The following is an 18,763-nucleotide window of genomic DNA, read 5'->3' on the forward strand; positions in this document are numbered from 1 at the left end:
AAATGGCCTTTATAGAATCATGGTTTGATTTGGGAATTGTGTCGGCTGGCCTAGTTTTACGATAGGCGCCATCACGACCGGGTCAGTTTTAGGGTCGTGATAGTTTATCTTCGACAAAATTGTTTTTGTTGTTATTTTGAATGGGAAGATGAAATCTCGTTGAACAGTGATTTGGTTACAACTAAAGATCTAACAACGTCCTGGGAAGCGATTAAAAATGATAGCGATAAATTGAAAGAAGAATTAATTTCCATGGAGGCTCTACACCAAGCTGAAGCTGCAAAAGTAATGAAATGGAAGAGAAGGTTTTGAAGACGAGGATGATGCTTATGATTTCATGGGAACTTTTTGTTGGATTTGTTGCGGCGTCGATGATGAAGTGAATATTGGTGAATATTGTTGACTTCTATTGCTGTGATATTTTTTTAGTTAATATGTTTTGTTTTCAGTTTTATTCTCGTTTGAAATTAGAAGAGAAGGTGTTGTGTATGTTGATTTGAACCGTTTACATTAGAGCTTGCAATCTTAGTTAATGTAATTCCAATATTTTTGTATTTTGTGTATGTATTTGAGGGCACCAATTGTGATGAACCTGCTATATTATTAGTTGATGTTATGGGCTGATGAACATAGCAGTTACAAAAGCACACAAATTGTATGTGTTGAAGGCATTGTCTCTATCAAAATCTGGACAGTTTTTAATGGTTATGAACCTGCAAATTCCTAAATCTTGGACAATGAAGGGGTTGGACAGCATATGTGACTCATAAACGAACACTTAAACCATTCATAAACCTAATAGTTAGACAATGAATAACAATGAAACGTACATGTAAATTCATAAACTAATAGTTGCTTCATCACAAGGGGAGGTCACGTTATCACCCCCAAAACTTACACAACCAAGTGACAACATGACATCCAAGTTTCCTCAACTAAACAGTAAAACTAAATTAAATCCCAAACAAGGTTATGTCACATTATCACCCCAAAAACTTACACAACCAAGTGATAACATGACATCCGAGTGAACAGGTCACTAACTAAACAGTCACACAACCAAAAACAACAAGTTTACTTGGCTAATAGTAATTACATCACAACAAAAAATATACAACCATAATAGAGTTTAGTAGCTCCACATTCCAGAATACCAAACTGCATTAGGTCTGCTTCTTCCCATTACCCTTCTTTGCTTTCAACTTGGCCAATATTTGTTTGTTAAGCTGGTTACCAGTAATGGCATTTTCCCCCTTCCATTGCAGCTCTTTTGGTGAGAATGGAAGGTTTGATGGCTCACTCACACTACTGGCATCACCAACAAATCTAATTGCTCTTGTTCCAATTGTTGTACTTTGTAGCTGCCTCAATTATAGCCTAGTCTTTGCCTCGGAGATACTTCTTGGCCTTATAGCTATTTCAGGCTCTATATCAAAGTCTGGGTAGTTGAAGCCTGGGAAGGCACTGGAGCTTGGTTCTTTCCTCTGCACTAAAGGGGTTGGCATGAACAACAAATTGCTGGATTGACTTGTTTGAGTAGGCTGACTTTGCTGAGGGGATGACAAAGGAATTTCCTCATCAGTGGCTTCTTATGGCACCGGTGCAGGAGAGGGAGATATGGGTTGTTCATTATCAGTAGCGTCTTCAAGTAAAGTTCTTTTCCTTTGTGTCTGCTTTCCCTTCTTCTTGCCTCAAATGGGCTGCTTTCCTTTAGAATGTTGTTAGTAAGAAAGAAAGCTTTTATTAGATGTTGAAACAAAAGAATGATAGAAAAAGTTATAGTATTGATTACCTTTGCACACCCTCTAGCATTGTGTCCAGGTTCACCACAGTTGTTACATGTCATTACCCTCCTTTCCTTGACTGAGACCATTGTCCTTGCCTATTAATTTCCTCATATTTTCTCTTGTTCTCTTAACCTTTGGTCTTCTAGCGATCTTTACCTGGGGAGGTGGAGCCATGTATTGTGAAGGGTCAATTTTTTAGAACTTTTCTCCTCTTACTGGTTGTAACTTATGTGAATAAGTTAGGAGATAAGCCTCTTTGGTAAGGTACCGATGAATCTGATTTAAAGGGTTCACTTTCTTGTGCAACAATGCACAGATTGCATGAGGACATAGAATGCCACAAAGATCCCATGCCTTGCAGGTACATTTCTTTAACCTCAAATGCACAATGTGCCTGTCACTACTTTCAGTCACCTCATATCCATTGTCTGCATTGCCATTAACATGAGACTTTAATGCAATCCTCATGAATTGGTTGTACAGCTCCATGGTTTTGGGACTGTACTCATTTCTCCATGTCATCACCTCAACTTCATGTTCATTAATCATGTTCATCACCTTGATTCTAATATCCTCAAGCATCTTAATGATTATCTTGTGCCTTGCTTGCAAGATCCATGCATTGAATGACTTAGTCAAGTTGTCCACATACTGGTTCTTGCAAATAGTATCAAAGAATGCCCTACTCCAACATTTTGGTGGATACTTTGACAAATCTTCAATAACTTCCTTTCCATCATCATCTACTTGACTCATACTCTTTATCTGATATTTGAAGTCCTCTTCATAAGTACTCCATGCAGCCCACCAAAGGAATTTTTTGAACTCACTAGAACCCCATCTCTTACACCAATTTGCTTCTATATGTCTTACACAAAATCTGAAGTGTGACTCAGGAAGAACAATTTGGATTGAGTCAATCAACCCTTACAAATATCAGTAAATATCATCAGATAACAATACAAAGAAACTAAGAGAACAACTGAAAATAACAATACAAAGAAACAGTACATACCTTCTGCATATCATACTATATTATAAGCATGCAAACTTTTAGGTAAAGTTATTTTACTAAAATATCTTTTGAAAACTAAGTGACCATTTTACCCTTCTAGAACCCACAATGATTCGTTAATTAATCTATATATTAATAAAACCCTTAAATTTTAAACAGATGCATCTTTTCCTCTTCTTTCTCTCACCTCTTCATGAATTTCCTACGAATAGTTATAAGGAAAACTGATCTCATCATATTAATCTACAAACTGATATATATCCTCTTCTTCATCTTCTTTCATTTTATGATGTTTCATAATTGTTATTTTGTTCATTATCCATAACTATTATTTGTTGGCTCTTATATATATATATATATATATATATATATATATATATATAAGCCTTCTAATTAAGAATAATCTTCAGAATATGATAGGTTGTTTAGTTTCAGGCAGCAGCCAAAAGATTGGGACATTCATAGTAGCTTATTGGAGATATGAAGCAAAGGTAAGAAATTCCTTATTTCTTGAATAACCTAAGCATATTATTTGTGAATTTCATCAAGATGTATGTATTAAAGTGTGGTGGACAGTTTTTGGATGCAATTTCTCTGATTTCCTTTTTTTTTTTTTTTTGAAGATTCAGACTAAAGTCTAAAGGCTTTAGAAGACATCCAAACCCTAAGCTACCTTTTAATGTTTTAATTACATAAATGCATATTTTTCACAAAAAATTGTAACATGATGAAAAGGATCTATAATTTCATCGCATCTTCAAGTCTAATTCGATCTATTAGCAATAGATTGTTTGTTTCCATTTTGTTTTTTAGGNTATATATTAGTTTTAATATGACCATTTCTTTTTGTGTGTGTATTAGAGTGCGAAATCATGAATGTGTTAATTGTCATGAATGTCTTGATAAATTATTTATTTCAAATTTTATGTTCCTAAGCCGCTTAAATTTATAAAAGTATTTGCGAATAATTTTACGTATTTGTATATCATATTTTATGAACTTAAACTATTCTAAATTTTTTTTTGTTTCTCTAGCGAGGGAATTTTGGAATATCAACTACTATATCAGTAGTGTGCTAATCAATACAACAATTCAAAAGGCAATAGAGCTCTGAAATAAATAATTTATAGTATTTTTACTATCTTCAGAATTGGTAATATGTATTCTCCGCATATAGCAAATTTTACTTATGCTCATACTATTGGATTAGAAGCCATGATATATCATTTATGTAATTTATGAATTTGTAGCTACTATAAAAAGCTAAAGGTCTATAATATCAAAGAAAAATCGATTGCACATATGGTGTTCCGGCTTATATGACTACACTTTGTGAATATTATGTACTTGCTACATAGTATATGCTAATTTGATATTAATGGAGTTAGATTTAGGAGCCAGAATTTCGTTTGAGGTGTAAAATATCTATGTAAATTTATATAGCTTTTGTAGTTTTTGTTTGCTCTAGGACTTTATTTTTTATACATAGTTTTTTGTCTTCCCTCCCCGCCCCCCCCCCCCCCCCCCCGAAATATGGCATAGAATGCCTAGAATAGTCAACATGAGAATTTTGCTATTTTCTTAGTTAAAATTCTTATTGGCAGGGGGCAATGTAAAAACGTTGATGTGAAAATAACATCAAATTTTAGCTTTGTATAGCATATTTGTTTGACTTGGATATTTTAAGAGCATAAAATTACTAAAGAACGACAACTTAAATTGTGGTGCATGATAGAGGGGTTTTAAATTTCTTTTTACCCTTGTTCTTTGGCAAGTGTCAAATGGATCAACTATGATGACATTCAATTTGGTTACACATTTTGCTAATTCATCTTGTACTTTTTAAGCTTCAAATTTTTGTTTATACTAATATTTATGTTATTTAAAATAAATTATATTGATTGATATGGGACATGTCCAAACACTAGTCTGATATAAATGTGATTCCTTCATCCATTTTAAGGTCTAGTGAAGACTGTAGGTGACCTAAGAACCACTTCCAAGTAAGTTTTGTTTCTTTGTCAACAATAGCCCAAGCCAATGGATATAAATAATTGGCAGAATCTTGGCCAACAGCCACAAACAGTTGACCTTTAGCTTTCCCTTTCAAAAATGTTCTATCCAATCCAATGAAAGGTCTCAAACCACTCTTCAACCCAGACTTCGTTGCTTGAAAACAAATATACATCCTTAAAAACCTCCTTTTGCCTTCTTCATGAGCATCTTTTGGTAAGTTAATTATCACATCACTCCCAGGATTGCTAAGTTTCAATTGATTAGCATAGGCAACAAGTTTATTATATTTATATGAAAAAGTACCTTCAAGTTTCTCCAAAATTATTTTCTTTGCCCTTTTGCACTTAGATCACTAACATCTACATTAAATGCAGCTTTCAAGCTTGCCCTCATCTCTTTAACCTTAATTTTGGAATTATCTTGCAAGCCTTTTTTAAAGTAAGCAGCAATTGTATTTGCATCAACTCTTTGATTTTCAAATACAGGTTCATATGTGTGCTCAGGCTCTAAAGTCTTGAATTTAACCCCATGTTGATACCCAATTTTTTCCTATAATATTTTTTCAAAATGCATATATACCTCCAAAACTATGCATTAGCATCAATTAATATTTTTTTTCATAATTGCTGCATTTTTAAGGGTTTTAGTTAATTTATCCCAGTATTTTTATTTATATAAAGAATTAATAATTGCATCACAAATAGTTTTAGAATAATTTTGTGGCTTAATTTTATTATTTGCGTCTGTACTAAGTTTTAATTATTTCAAAAATAGTCATATTTGCATTTTTGGGGTTATAAAAAAATTGCAATGACTTTGCAATTATAGCCCATGCGTGCATTATTACATTATTTTACCGAAAAATAAATTTTTTTATTTTTAAATACTAAGTAATTATTTTAAAATATTTTTAGGCATGAAAATCATTTTTATAATCTGTTAATTATTTTTTAAAATTGTTTCTATCAATTAAACGGGTATTTAACAAATAGCCCTTTATTTTCGGACCTAGCCTAATTAAATGGACCAATTTCAACCCCAAATCCCTAACCCACTAAGACCAGGCCCAAATTGAATTAAAACCCGGCCCCCAAAGCTTCAATCCTGGTTGTTGATCACAAAGATCAACGGCCACCGTTCACTCTTACCATTTTTAACCTGAATAACCCCCTAACCTAATTCATTCTTACCAAACAGCCACCCTAGAATCCCTAATCCTCTCCGTCTCTCTAAGACCTAATCCTAACCCTAACCGCCGCCACCCAAAACCAGCCCTAATCCCTTTGATTCCTATTCAATCCATGGATTTCCATGGCTGTTTGAGACTTTTGCCTGTCTCCTACATCTCATGGTTGCTCGTTCTTGCGATCTCTGGAAAGATCTCGAAGAGATCTAGTCCAGAACTTGTCCAAGACTCTCCGAGGGTCCGTCTATGGTCTGTGAGTGCTTTTCTATCGATGTTTTACGGTGCAAATCTCTGGTTCAAGGCCAGATTATCTTTACCCTTTCCTTTTTCTTCAAAACCCTAATGTTTAGACTTGAATCTGTCCAGATCTTTGTAGATCTGGATCGATTCTAAGTTCATTACTGATTTTTCTTTAAGATTCTCTTATTTCTCTGCTATTAACCGATTTTTAGCACTGTGTTACGAAGGGGTTTTTGGTTTCCTTGTTATTTGTTGTCCGAATCTCTTCATATTTGAAGTGTTTCAAGTTTCCATGGCCGTTTTCTTTAAGGGTCCTATGATTTTTCCACTATTAATCAACTTCAGGTATTTTTCAAATTAGGGTTTTGGCTTCGCAAAAGGTTTTCTGAGATCCTTATGTTTTGTTTAATCTTTCTCGCATGATTATGTTTCTCACCCTTGGACCCTTGAACTGTTTTACTCCTAAATTATTTTCCTTAAACTGTCACTACTATGTCAAGCACTCTCATTTCTACTCTTAGATTACTTAAGTTCTGCCCCTCCAGTGTGTGTACTGCCTAGGAATCCATGAGATTCTTCCGATGGCACAGTGGGGCTGGCCCTTCCACACTGCACATAACTACTCTTCTATTTAAAAGGATCTTGGTGTGAGCATTTCTCGGGGTCCCTGAGGCCCTTGGGAACTTTGACACACCAGGATACCCTTATTGAACATCATGAGACGATAGCATCTGCGACTGTTTGAAGGCCTGGTCTGCCAGGTTTATCATTGGGCCTATTTCAGGCTACATATAGTATAGCTTTTATTCATTATGTAATTCATTTATGGTCTATAATAATAATCCTTGTAAACAGATATTGGGGAAACTAGTAAAAGGGAAGGGGATTCTTATATGATTTTTGTGAGGGAAATCGGGTAGAAATCATGCCTTCAGGTTAACTACGCTTACTTGCATTAGAAATCATGCCTTTGGTTAATTATGTTTATTTTCTTTAGAAACCATGCTTTAGGATTGTTTGGCATACTAGAAAACATGTTGTAGGCTCATAACTGCGTTTGTTACGATTTTTTGTTTCTCCATAATCATGATCACTTAGAAATTCTGTTATTAAATTACTGCTATAATCCTGCTTAACAAAAACGTCCATTCATTATGTGCATTAGAGATCCTGCTTTAGGATTGTTATTGCATTCGGCTTAAAACCATGTCTACTTCGCATAAATCAGTAACTATCCCATTTAAAAGCAATCCCAACACTTAGATATCATGTTCTAGGATTAAATGTATGTAAACCAGCTCTGTAATGTTAAGCAACTAGACCAGCATGCCTATAGGACTTAATAAGTTCAAAATTATTTGTTTTAAATTAATCATGATTACATTTTAAACAACATGTTTATAGGGTATCTCCGCCTAGGCAAGCCTGTAGGTAATTAAAATCTTATAAAAACTGGAAACTATGCTATGCTTATTTGTGAACCGCCCAGATTCAACATATTCTAAAATCAGTAGGCAAATTGGTTAGGTCTTTAACGCTTTGCCTTTACTCAATTCTTTTCTTGTCATTCCCACCTAGATATCCTGTTCTAGGACCTCTCTGAAACCTTTAAAATTTGTTGTTTGAGACGTGCACTTATTTGCTCTATTTGTGGAAGTAAAATGTGAGCCTTTTAACTGTTCTATCTTTGGTCCAGTCCTACATGTTTTGTTTGTCGCCTAGAATTTTCTCCCTTTAATCAATATAGGAGAGTCTAGATCCACCATAACTAGAAGTCCTAAATACCTCTGGGACTATATAAGTAAAGCGATAGGTAATGCACGCATAGGATACATTCCTAAGGTTGTTAGAACGCTTTAGGCTATGACCAAGGGAATGGTAATTGGGTAGTAAAGGATATGATGACCTGTACGCTAATGCCACGTGTAACCCCTCTATTTGAGAAAGGCTTACCGGGTATTGTACAGATGTGATCCTATAGGCCAACAAATCTAGGACCCCCCTTTACCTCGTTTAAATAAACTTTATGTGTTTATGTGCTTTGTTTCTTTAATGACTAATTCACATAATTTGAGTTCGGCCGGGACCCACCGTTGTGGACTGCGAGGGGTGCCTAACACCTTCCCCTCAAGGTTATTTCGAGCCCTTACCCAAGTCTCTGGTAATGCAAATCGGTTTTATGAGTTATCTGCTCTAGGTTCCCTAACGCACCTTAATCCGTTAGGTGGCAACTCTTTAAATTCAAATACCCAATTCCCAAAAGGAAATGAGTTGTTCCCAATGAATGTCGAAACCCGGACTCCGCGAAGAAAAAAGGGGTGGGGATATTTTAGGCTCTTACCATAACGAACTTGATTTTGTGAATTAGTCCCAAGCATGCTTTAGTTTGATACAACCTTTCCCTTTCCCCTTATTTGGATTTAATTGCTTATTTTCAAGCATTTATGATTTCTTTTATTTCCTGAAACTAACTTGTTTTCTTGTTTTCCTTTTGTAACTGTCTTTCATTTATTTAAATACCGCATTTATCATTTTTGACGTGCAAATAATTGACAACATGCTATTTATTGTTGCATAAATCATGCTCGACATCATATTCCGCTCGTGCTTAATCAATCCTATAGCAACGCTTGATGGGTGTTTGCGCTCTTCCTATATATCACCCTTTTAAATTCGGATAGGCGTATTTGCGGTAAAACTAGTCGATCAGCGGTGCGTTCGACGGTTCCGTGCCTTTCCCCCTCAAGTTTTCCGCTTGAGGGTCCCAGTCTAGACCTCTATAGTAACCTTACTCTGATCAATTGTGCATGCATCATGGTCAAACCTAGCCGGGTTAATATGTTGTCCGCATAATAACCCTTTAAGACAAGCCTCACCCAAAAGTCCATCGGGTTTTCCATAGTCCCAACGGACGCAACCTCGATTGTGTGCATTAATTTGGAGAAGTAAGTGCCAATATGCTAATCATTGTTGTATAAATAGACGAACCTGGAGGGGGAAAGGTGTATTGGGAAAAAACTGAATTTAAATATTGAAGATGACGTGTCATGACACGTGGACCGGTCAAATAGTCAAAGCATGGTAATCAGTTAGAAGCCACGAGCAACAACAGATGCGGGAGAGAAGATATTTAAAGGCACGAGCTATTATTCAGATGAAACGAGACTCGTACCTGTTCGAGTCATTTAAAGCTCGAAGATCAGAAGGAATTGAAGACATGAATCTGATAGCGTAAAAGAGTCCAAATTCGACATTAAATGCCAAATACGTTAGAGAATTTGTATTTAACAAGAATGATTGAGTAACGTTTCTTTTAATGTCATTTATTGCTCATAATTGCCTCATTAAGACAAAGGCATTACACTTTCTCTTAGAATTAACTATAAAAGGAGAAAGTCACAACATCTGTAGGACACGAAATATCATTAAGATTACATTGAAATACAAACTTATTTACTGCTTTATTATTCTCCTAAATTCTTTATTCTTTTCGTCTCCTGATTATCAGTAACCCGATTTTTTCTCTTAATTTCTAGTTTTAACTGAAGTTCTATTTTTTGGTTAAACAAATTGGTTCCGTTACCGGAAATCTGATAATCAAGCATATCTCAATCTAATTTTCCTGATTGCGTTAATCACGTCAAACAACAATGACAACACTCAAGGAAACCCAGAAATTCAGACAATCCAACAACTTCAGGGAGATTCCCCACAAGGCTCTCCACAAGGTTCTCCACGAGGCTCCCCACGACGATCTCGTGAAGGCACTCCTGATGGATCTTATACGGATGGACATGCTCAATTTGAAAACGTTGAAACCATGAATGAGGCTCTGCAAAAACTTATCGTTGCTCAAGTTAATAACGCTCTCCAAGCTTTTGTTAGTCAATTGCCTGTTGTTCCACCTACATTTGCTCCAAACAACAACACTTTGGATAATCCTCGTTCAGGATTGTTTAATTCTGGCACCGGTGGAACCCCTAGTGAAACACAAGAGAGAGACCCAGGTAATCCAGTTAATTCTGATTTACAAAGTCTAGTACTAACCTTACAGAAACAGCTTAAGGAGCAAAATGAACGCATAGAGCAAATACCTGGAGTACCGCCCGTGATCAAGGGCGTGGATATAGATAGATATTCCCAACAAACATGGAAGCCAAGTGCTGCTCCCCTTCCAATTCCAAAGAAGTTTAAAATGCCTGATATTCCAAAGTATGATGGTACATCAGACCCACGAGATCACGTTACTGCATTCACAATAGGTGTCAAGGGCAATGATTTGACTAAGCAAGAAATTGAGTCGGTCTTGGTCAAAAAATTCGGTGAAACACTCACTAAAGGAGCCCTAAGATGGTATTCTCTTTTACCTGAAAATTCTATAAATTCGTTTGCTGAGCTTGCAGATTTATTTATCAAAGCACACTCGGGAGCTCAAAAAGTTGAAAAGCGAATGGAAGATATCTTTAAAATCAAGCAAGGAGACTCAGAGTTGCTTAGAGAGTTCGTAGATAGATTTCAACGGGAAAGAATGACGCTGACAGCCATAGCCTTTGCTAGTAATTTAAATGAGAAGAGTTCAGAAGCCACGAGGCGACTCAAAGAAAGCCTTCGAGAATTCCCAGCAATAACGTGGAATGATGTCTACAACAGATACAACACAAAGATGAGGATTGAAGAAGACATTATTTTATGACATAAAACAGAAGAAAAGGTAAGTTCAAAGCGTGTGGAAAATGAAAAGAGATCTGGTAAAAACAGGTACGAGCCATACATGGGACCTGCGGGAAAGGACTCACGGTCAAGACAAGATAATCAAAGGTACGATCACAGACCTAGGAACAGGGAATCAGGCTCCTCATCAAGGTTTGGGAACGATCGAAACACACGCGGGTCACGAGACGATGATGGAAGTTTGAAGGCAAGATTTGGTGGGTATAATTTCAATGTCACTACCTCCGAACTCGTAGCTGTTTTGAGGAGCATGGGAGATAAGGTACGGTGGCCTAAAGAGATGCGGTCAAACCCAAATAAGCGCAATCCAGATCATTGGTGCGCAATGATCACGGGCATAAGACTTCAGAATGTAGATTTTTGCAAAGTGAAGTGGACCATCTATTGAAACAAGGGTATCTCACTGAGTTATTTAGTGAGAAAGGTAAGCAAGCCTACATGAAAAATAGGCAAGAACCACCAAAGCCCCCATCACCCAAAAGAACCGTGAATGTTATAAGCGGGGGAGAGGATATTTATGGAGTAACATATACGGCTTCAAATAAAGTTTCCAAAGTAACAATTACGCACGGGAAGCAAGTGCGACAGACTTTAGAAGATGAAAGGATCACTTTTGATGATATGCCAGTTAAAGCTCAAGATACAGAAGATCACACAACGCATGTATCTGATACGTGTAATATTTTACTTGTACATGACACTAAGGTAAAACGAGTTTTGATTGATCCAGGAAGTTCCGTAAATATTATACTACTAAGGGTATTACGTGAAATGCAAGTTGAAGTGAACCCTGCACAGATTAAAGCTATTGAAGAAATTCCAGATGTACTTACTAGTAAAAAAGAAGTTCAAAGGTTAACTGGGAGAATTGCAGCTCTGGGGAGATTCATTTCCATGTCTTCAGAAAAATGTTTCAAATTTTTCTCGAGCTTTAAAGAAACAGTATCATTTTGAATGGAACGAAGATTGTCAGCAAGCACTCAAGAATCTGAAAGTATATTTGTCAAGTCCACCGTTGTTGGCGAAACCAAAGGTAGGAGAGAAGTTACTCATCTGTCTTGTCGTATCAGAAGTTGTGGTAAGTGCTGTTTTAGTCCGGGAGGATCAAGGTAAGCAATCTCCTATCTATTATGTAAGCAAGTCCTTGCTAGATGCAGAAACACGGTACCCGCAACTAGAAAAATTAGCGCTCGCTTTGATTATGGCATCTAGAAAATTAAGACCTTACTTTCAATGTCATCCCATTGTTGTGGTTACTGCTTTTCCATTACGAAGCATTTTGCATAAACATGAATTATCAGGTAGATTAGCGAAATGGGCTATAGAATTAAGTGAGTACGACATCACTTATCAACCTAGGACTGCTATAAAATCTCAGGTATTAGCTGATTTCGTAGCTGATTTCAGTCAGGGGATGCAGTTAGAAGCTGAAAAGGAATTACAAGTTTTTAATGGTGCAAACCCGGGGACTTGGACTTTATTCACTGACGGTTCATCTAATGTAAAAGGCGCAGGTTTAGGAATAGTTCTCGTACCACCCACGGGTGAAACTATTAGACAAGCTATAAAGTGTCATTCGATAACTAACAATGAAGCAGAGTATGAAGCTGTAATTGCAGGTTTAGAACTGGCACGGGAACTTGGCATATCACAGATTATAATCAAGAGCGATTCTCAACTTGTGGTTAATCAAATACTGGGGACTTATACAGCCAGGGAAGCTCGAATGCAAGAGTATCTTGAAAAGGTACGGGAGCTAATAAAACAATTCCAAACGTGGAAGGTAATGCAGATCCCAAGAGACGAGAATGTAGAAGCAGATGCTTTATCTAATCTCGCATTCGCAGCATACGTAGTAAATGATGCAAATGCATCAGTCGTACATCTATTTCATTCCGTCCTCGAACCTGATAAGAATGAGGTAAATTTTAATCATTTAACATGGGATTGGAGAAACGAAATTATTGCTTTTTTACAGCATGGAACCGTGCCTATTGACAAAACAAAAGCTCATGCACTTCGCAAGAAAGTTGCTCGTTATTGTTTGCATCAAGGGAATCTTTATCGAAAGATGTTCGGCGGACCATTAGCAAGGTGTCTTGGACCTTCTCAAACAGAGTACGTGATGAGGGAAATACATGAAGGACATTGCGGAAGTCACACTGGTGGAAGGTCGCTAGTAAAAACATTGATTCGAGCAGGGTATTATTGGCCCAAGATGGAAGAAGAAGCGAACGATTTCGTGTCTAAATGTGATAAATGTCAAAGATACGACAACAATATGCATAGACCAGCTGAGTTACTCCACCCTGTCATAGCTCCGTGGCCCTTTATGAAATGGGGAATGGATATCGTAGGTCCCTTGCCCCAAGCAAAAGGTCAGGTAAAGTTTCTACTTGTGCTAACAGATTACTTCACTAAATGGGTAGAAGCAGGGGCATTTAAACAGGTGCGGGAAAAAGAAGTTAAAGACTTCATTTGGAGAAACATAATATGCCGTTTTGGGGTACCAAAGGAAATCGTGTGTGATAATGGACCACAGTTCATAGGAGCCCAAATCACAGAATTTTTTCAAAGTTGGCAAATTAAAAGGATAACATCCACACCATATCATCCAGTGGGGAATGGACAAGCGGAATCCACAAACAAGGTCATTATCAACAACTTGAAGAAAAGGTTACAAGATTCAAAAGGTAATTGGCCTGAGGTATTACCCGGAGTATTATGGGCTTATCGTACAACGACAAAAACAAGCACGGGAGAAACACCATTTTCAATGGTTTATGGTGCGGAGGCTTTGATTCCAGTAGAAATAGGAGAACCAAGCACACGGTACGTTCAAACAACGGAAGAATCAAATGATGATGAGATGCGGGTGAATCTTGATTTGTTAGAGGGAAGAAGAGAAGCGACACTAATAAGAATGGCAGCACAAAAGCAAGTAATTGAACGATATTATAACATGAAAGCACGACTCAGATTCTTTAAAATTGGGGACTTCGTGCTTAAAAAGGTGTACAAAGGCTGCTAATTCAGGAAAGCTGAGTCCAACATGGGAAGGACCTTACAGAGTTCGAGATATTGCAGGAAAAGGAGCATACGAGTTGGAAACAATGGACGGGAAGGTGCTTCCTTCACATTGGAATGCAGTCCATCTAGAAAGATACTACTTTTGATAAAAAAAAGTATCCACGGTCAGGTATCTCTATGTTAAGATTCATTTTTTAATCATTAATAATTTTACTAACGATTTTAGATGCTAAGGCAAAAACCCTAACTCGTGCCAAATGATGAGTCACGACCTGTACGGCAAAATGGAATATTCTTAAATTCCCAGCCCAGGGTTACAATTAATCTGATGGAAATACACACGGGTTAGGCAGTCTTCATCTCTAATCGCACCTCCGAGTCCTGCAAATTTTTCTGTTTCAGGAAAAGGACCAAATTAAGAGGAAAAACAAGTGCTCGAGGCTTCATACTTCACCGCTCAAACACTTGGGGACTGTGTAATAGACACAGAACAGATACGTGCGGAAAATAGATGCGTAAATCAAGAGACAAGTGTCGAGCGGAGGTTATGGAATCCAAGCATAAGCATACATCATATTATTCTTTACCATGAGAACAATAGAGTCACCTCTCAAACCCTTCCTAATACATGAAGATGGGGTCAAGACTATGTACTAAAACGGGTTATAAAGAAAAACCTCGTATTTATTGTTCTTCTTTTATATAAATCTGTTACAAGGAAAACAGTTGCGAGAAAGTTATAGATGTACTTTAATACATGTAATACTCAAAAGTTTGTTCAAGTTCATGAATAAAAACTTGTCAAAGTTGTAGCATACAAAACATGTGTATTCCTATTTCTTTCATCGTATTATAACACCATTATGAAGTTGAGACGTCTTCTTCATTAAGTGTCGATATATATATAAAAGGGCCCTCTTTTATAAACCTCATGTTAATAACTCATGAGAAGAATCATAAAGCAATTTCAAAGGATAAAATTGCTAAACTATTCTATAAGTCCTAAATAGATAAGAAAAAGGCAAGAATAGAACATATTGAAGTACCAAGAAAACTTCTTAAAAAAGACTAAGTAAAACTTAGTCAAATGTTTTTACAAAGTGCCCCATTATGATAACTGGGGACTTAACCAAAAATCCCTTAAAAAGGTCAAGGGATAAAACCACCAATTATAATTAAAAAAAAGGGGGCAACAAAGGAGTAAAATATTCAACTTGTCACTGAAGGGGTTGGAACTTCTGAAGTTGCAATGTCGATCTCACTTTCAGAAGCAGCTGCAGGCACGATAGCAATTTCTGAGGAAGTAGCGGCAGTTGGGCTTGAAGTGTTAAAGTCACCGAGGGAAGCAAGAGTCACGGGTACTTCAGCTTCCACGGACTGTATCAGTGAAGTTTCACCCTCGGGAGCTGGAATTGTAACATTTTCAACTTCAACAGAAGCGGCTCCTTCATTTAAAGGTTCCTCAGCCACGGGAGTTTCATCTACTGGTGAAGGAAATTCAAGGGGTTGTTGAGTCATTGCAATGGTTTTCAAAACTTTATCCAATTCTGATTCTAAATCAAAGTTTTCTTGACTGGCTTCAGTTAAGGCATCACGGCGGGAGTTTAAAAAGGCCCAGCTCACCTCTGTGTTAAAATTCTCCTCAAGAAGCTCATAATCCTTTTCCCACAAGGCAAGATCATTTTTTAACATTTGATTTTCAGCCAAAGTGAAATCAAGGGTAGCTTCAAGGGAAGCACGAGAATTCTCTAAGGCACCAACTTTATCAGAGAAAATTTGCAAGTCATCCTAAGCCTGAGACAAGTTTTGAACTAGCTCTCCCGCGTACTCCTCTTTTTTTCTCAACAATACCTTCAGCTCTCTGATTTCTTCACTTGATTTAGATAACTGTTCTGACAAAAAAAAGACTCGAGACCCTCTCTTTCTTTCTCAGCTTGACTCGAAGAAGCTTTTACAATCGCAAGCTCTGAAGTTAATGCCCTCACCTGCTGTTCCAGGTTATTCTTACTCTCTTGTAAATCCTCTATTATTATTTGGGCACTATCAAATTGGCTCTTCCAGTTAGCTGCTTCCAACTGAGAGTCACGGGCTTCCTTCTCTGAATCAAGAACGGCCTTTTCAGAGTCACGTGCCACCTTCTCTAGTAAGGAAATTTTGTTCATCAACTCTGTACCGATAAGGTTGGCCTGAAAACGTTAAAGAAAGAAAAATAAGAATTCCGAAAAATTTTTGATAAAAGTAAAGAAAGAAGGGTCATACCTTCAAAGTAGAATGAACTATGTCGTTCATCAGAGTCAGGCAACTGTGACTGTCCATTTTCTTTTTCTCAATATCCCCAATTAAGGGTTCAAGCCAAACATCTGCTCCGCCAGACTTCCTTAAAAGACTGCTATTAGCAGGAACCTCAAGTGTTACACTCCTCATAGCTATGCTTTTACTACTAGAACCCTCTTCTACATAATGAGTAGAAGAAGGGGGAACTATAGAAGGAGGAACGGTAGAAGAGGTGAAAATAGTAGTAGTCGAAGGAGTCGAAGCAGGTAAGGGAGCAGAAATTGACAAAGTTGGTAAGAAAACACTTGAGGTTGGAGGAGGAACAGAAAGAACAGAAATGGAAGATGAGAGAGGGACTTCATCTAAAACCGGACCTAATCCACCACTTTCGAAGCCCTCAATAAAGAGGCGATGAGTGGATTCAGGGGTGTCCCTTGGAATGGTCTCTTCATCAGAGGTAATGGTGACGAGATCGGAGATACGAGCAGGAGAGATCTCAGTTTCATCCTCAGAAACAATGCGCCTCCTAGTTCTAGGACGAGCTGTCAAAGAGGTATCATCGTCTTCATCGACGTCAGAATCCTCTTCAACCACTTTCCTCTTTGACAGCGTGGCTTCTGTTCTTTCCAAAGCAAGAGGAGTACCGGAAGAAGCTCGCAGGGTGACGGCTACTTCAGCCGACATCCCTCGAATAGCAAATCCTGACAATAAGAAGGATAAAAAGTTAAAAGAGGGGAAAAGAATTTAACACATGAAAAGCAAAGAGGAATGTATACCGTGAGTTTTCACTTTCCAACCATGTTTGTTGGAAATATATTTCCAAGTTCGTGCCTCCATAGGCGCGGCTTTCAAGACAGCATCTACCCAACCACGGAAATTAGGAACGGGTTCCACATTTCCCATGGTTGCTACAAAAAAGCAAAGGAATAATAATAAAGTTAGAAAAGAAGCTGAAATAATAAAAGCAGATACGGCAAGGAAGAAAATACTTACGTGCAAAGTTCCATTTCTCAGGAAAAGGAATATTTGATTCGCCCACCAAATCAATTGTGGGAACAGCAACAAACCGGGTGTACCAGCCACGGTCATTAGTATCTTCAGGGTTAACCAAAACCCTCTTACTTCTTGCAGTTAAGGTAAAAACACCATTGCGGAATAGTTTGGGGTGATAAAGATGAATTAAATGAGGAAAAGTAAAGTCAACAGTAGCTTTGGTTGACATATACCTCAAACAAGCTACTGCTCTCCATACGAGAGGACCAACTTGAGCCAAACAAATTTTGAAAAAATGGCAGAAGTCAAGAATGACAGGGTCAATAGCAGGAATAAATCCCAAAGTAAAGGGATAAGTGTAAACGAAAGAAAAACCAACCCTATAAGAAGATATTCTTTGGTGTGGAGTAGGAATAACTATTTGGGTGTCACCTCTCCAACGGCAATCTCTTCGAACAATCTGAATTAAAGGTTCAGTAATTAAAGAGGGATATTTATCAGCTCTCTCTAATTTAATCACTTGGTCACGAAGGGATTCTTTGTCATGTTCGAAGGATAAATCCGTTGGCACAATTTCTTTAACCAGAGGCTCTTGGTTAGACTCAGAAGTTTCTTTGCCTTTAAAAGAAGACTTGTTAGAAAGAGAGCCTCTAGAGATATTGCCGGAACTAGAAGAAGGAATGATGGAACCAGAGGTACCACCACGAACCGACCATGTACCACGAAGCGCACCTCCTCTACCTCTTCTATATCTAGCAGGAGCATTGGGAAAACTATCAAGAATTGGGACTCTTTTAGGGTTAGGATTCGAAGACGACATAGTGAGAAGGTATGAATTGAAAAAGAAGTGAACAAGAGTTAATAGCAAGAAATTTGGTAAAAAGCTTGTGAGGAAGAAGACAAAGGAAAAAGGGGGCAAGTTTATATATAAACTCAACCGTCGGTAATTAAAAAGTGTAATGATGGAAAGCCTATAATAAAGGCAACTATCACTTCGTGAATAGTGGAGTTAAAAAAGCCTTAGAAAAAGGCTGCAAAATCGCAGAACTAATGAGAAGACGACACGTATATGGTGCATTAAATAGAAGAGACAATTGAAGCGGCAACACTGTCATAGCATTGATTATGGCAAAAATTCCCTTTTTAATGAAGATCCACTTCCCAAATATTTAATTGATAAATAAATGGAAAGTGGGGGGACTATCTGTATTGGGAAAAAACTGAATTTATATTGAAGGTGATGTGGCATGACACGTGGACTGGTCAATGGTCAACACATGATGGTCAATTGAGAGGCACGAGCGACATCAGATACGAAGAGAAGAGAGTTAAATAGGCACAGGATGCTGTTCAAATAATACGAGTCTCGTGCTTAATTAAAGCCAAGGGGTCAGAAGGGATTGAAGATATGAATCTGATAGCATAAAGGAGTCTAAATTCAGTATTAAATGCCAAATACGTTAGCAAATCAGCATTAAATAGGAATGATTG

The 18,763-nt window shown here is 37.4% G+C and overlaps 1 protein-coding gene across 1 annotated transcript; it reads right to left on the reverse strand.

The window, feature by feature from the left end:
• Positions 1,983-4,990, reverse strand: LOC109235945. The gene is made up of 2 exons (XM_019402189.1): positions 4,789-4,990; positions 1,983-2,713 (listed from the first exon to the last, which is right to left on the reverse strand). Exons 1-2 carry the CDS (start codon positions 4,988-4,990, stop codon positions 1,983-1,985), a joined length of 933 nt encoding a protein of 310 aa, XP_019257734.1.

The sequence above is a fragment of the Nicotiana attenuata genome, chromosome 12 (genome assembly GCF_001879085.1).
Source record: "Nicotiana attenuata strain UT chromosome 12, NIATTr2, whole genome shotgun sequence".
In the NCBI taxonomy this organism is placed as follows: domain Eukaryota; kingdom Viridiplantae; phylum Streptophyta; class Magnoliopsida; order Solanales; family Solanaceae; genus Nicotiana; species Nicotiana attenuata.

Bases quoted from the DNA above. Each gene is read 5' to 3' on its own strand.
- LOC109235945 (XM_019402189.1), bottom strand. From the start codon at position 4,990: ATGTATATTTGTTTTCAAGCAACGAAGTCTGGGTTGAAGAGTGGTTTG. The intron at 2,714-4,788 runs GTCACCTACAGT...GATATTTGTAAG, and splicing joins TACTTGGAAGTGGTTCTTAG to GGTTGATTGACTCAATCCAA.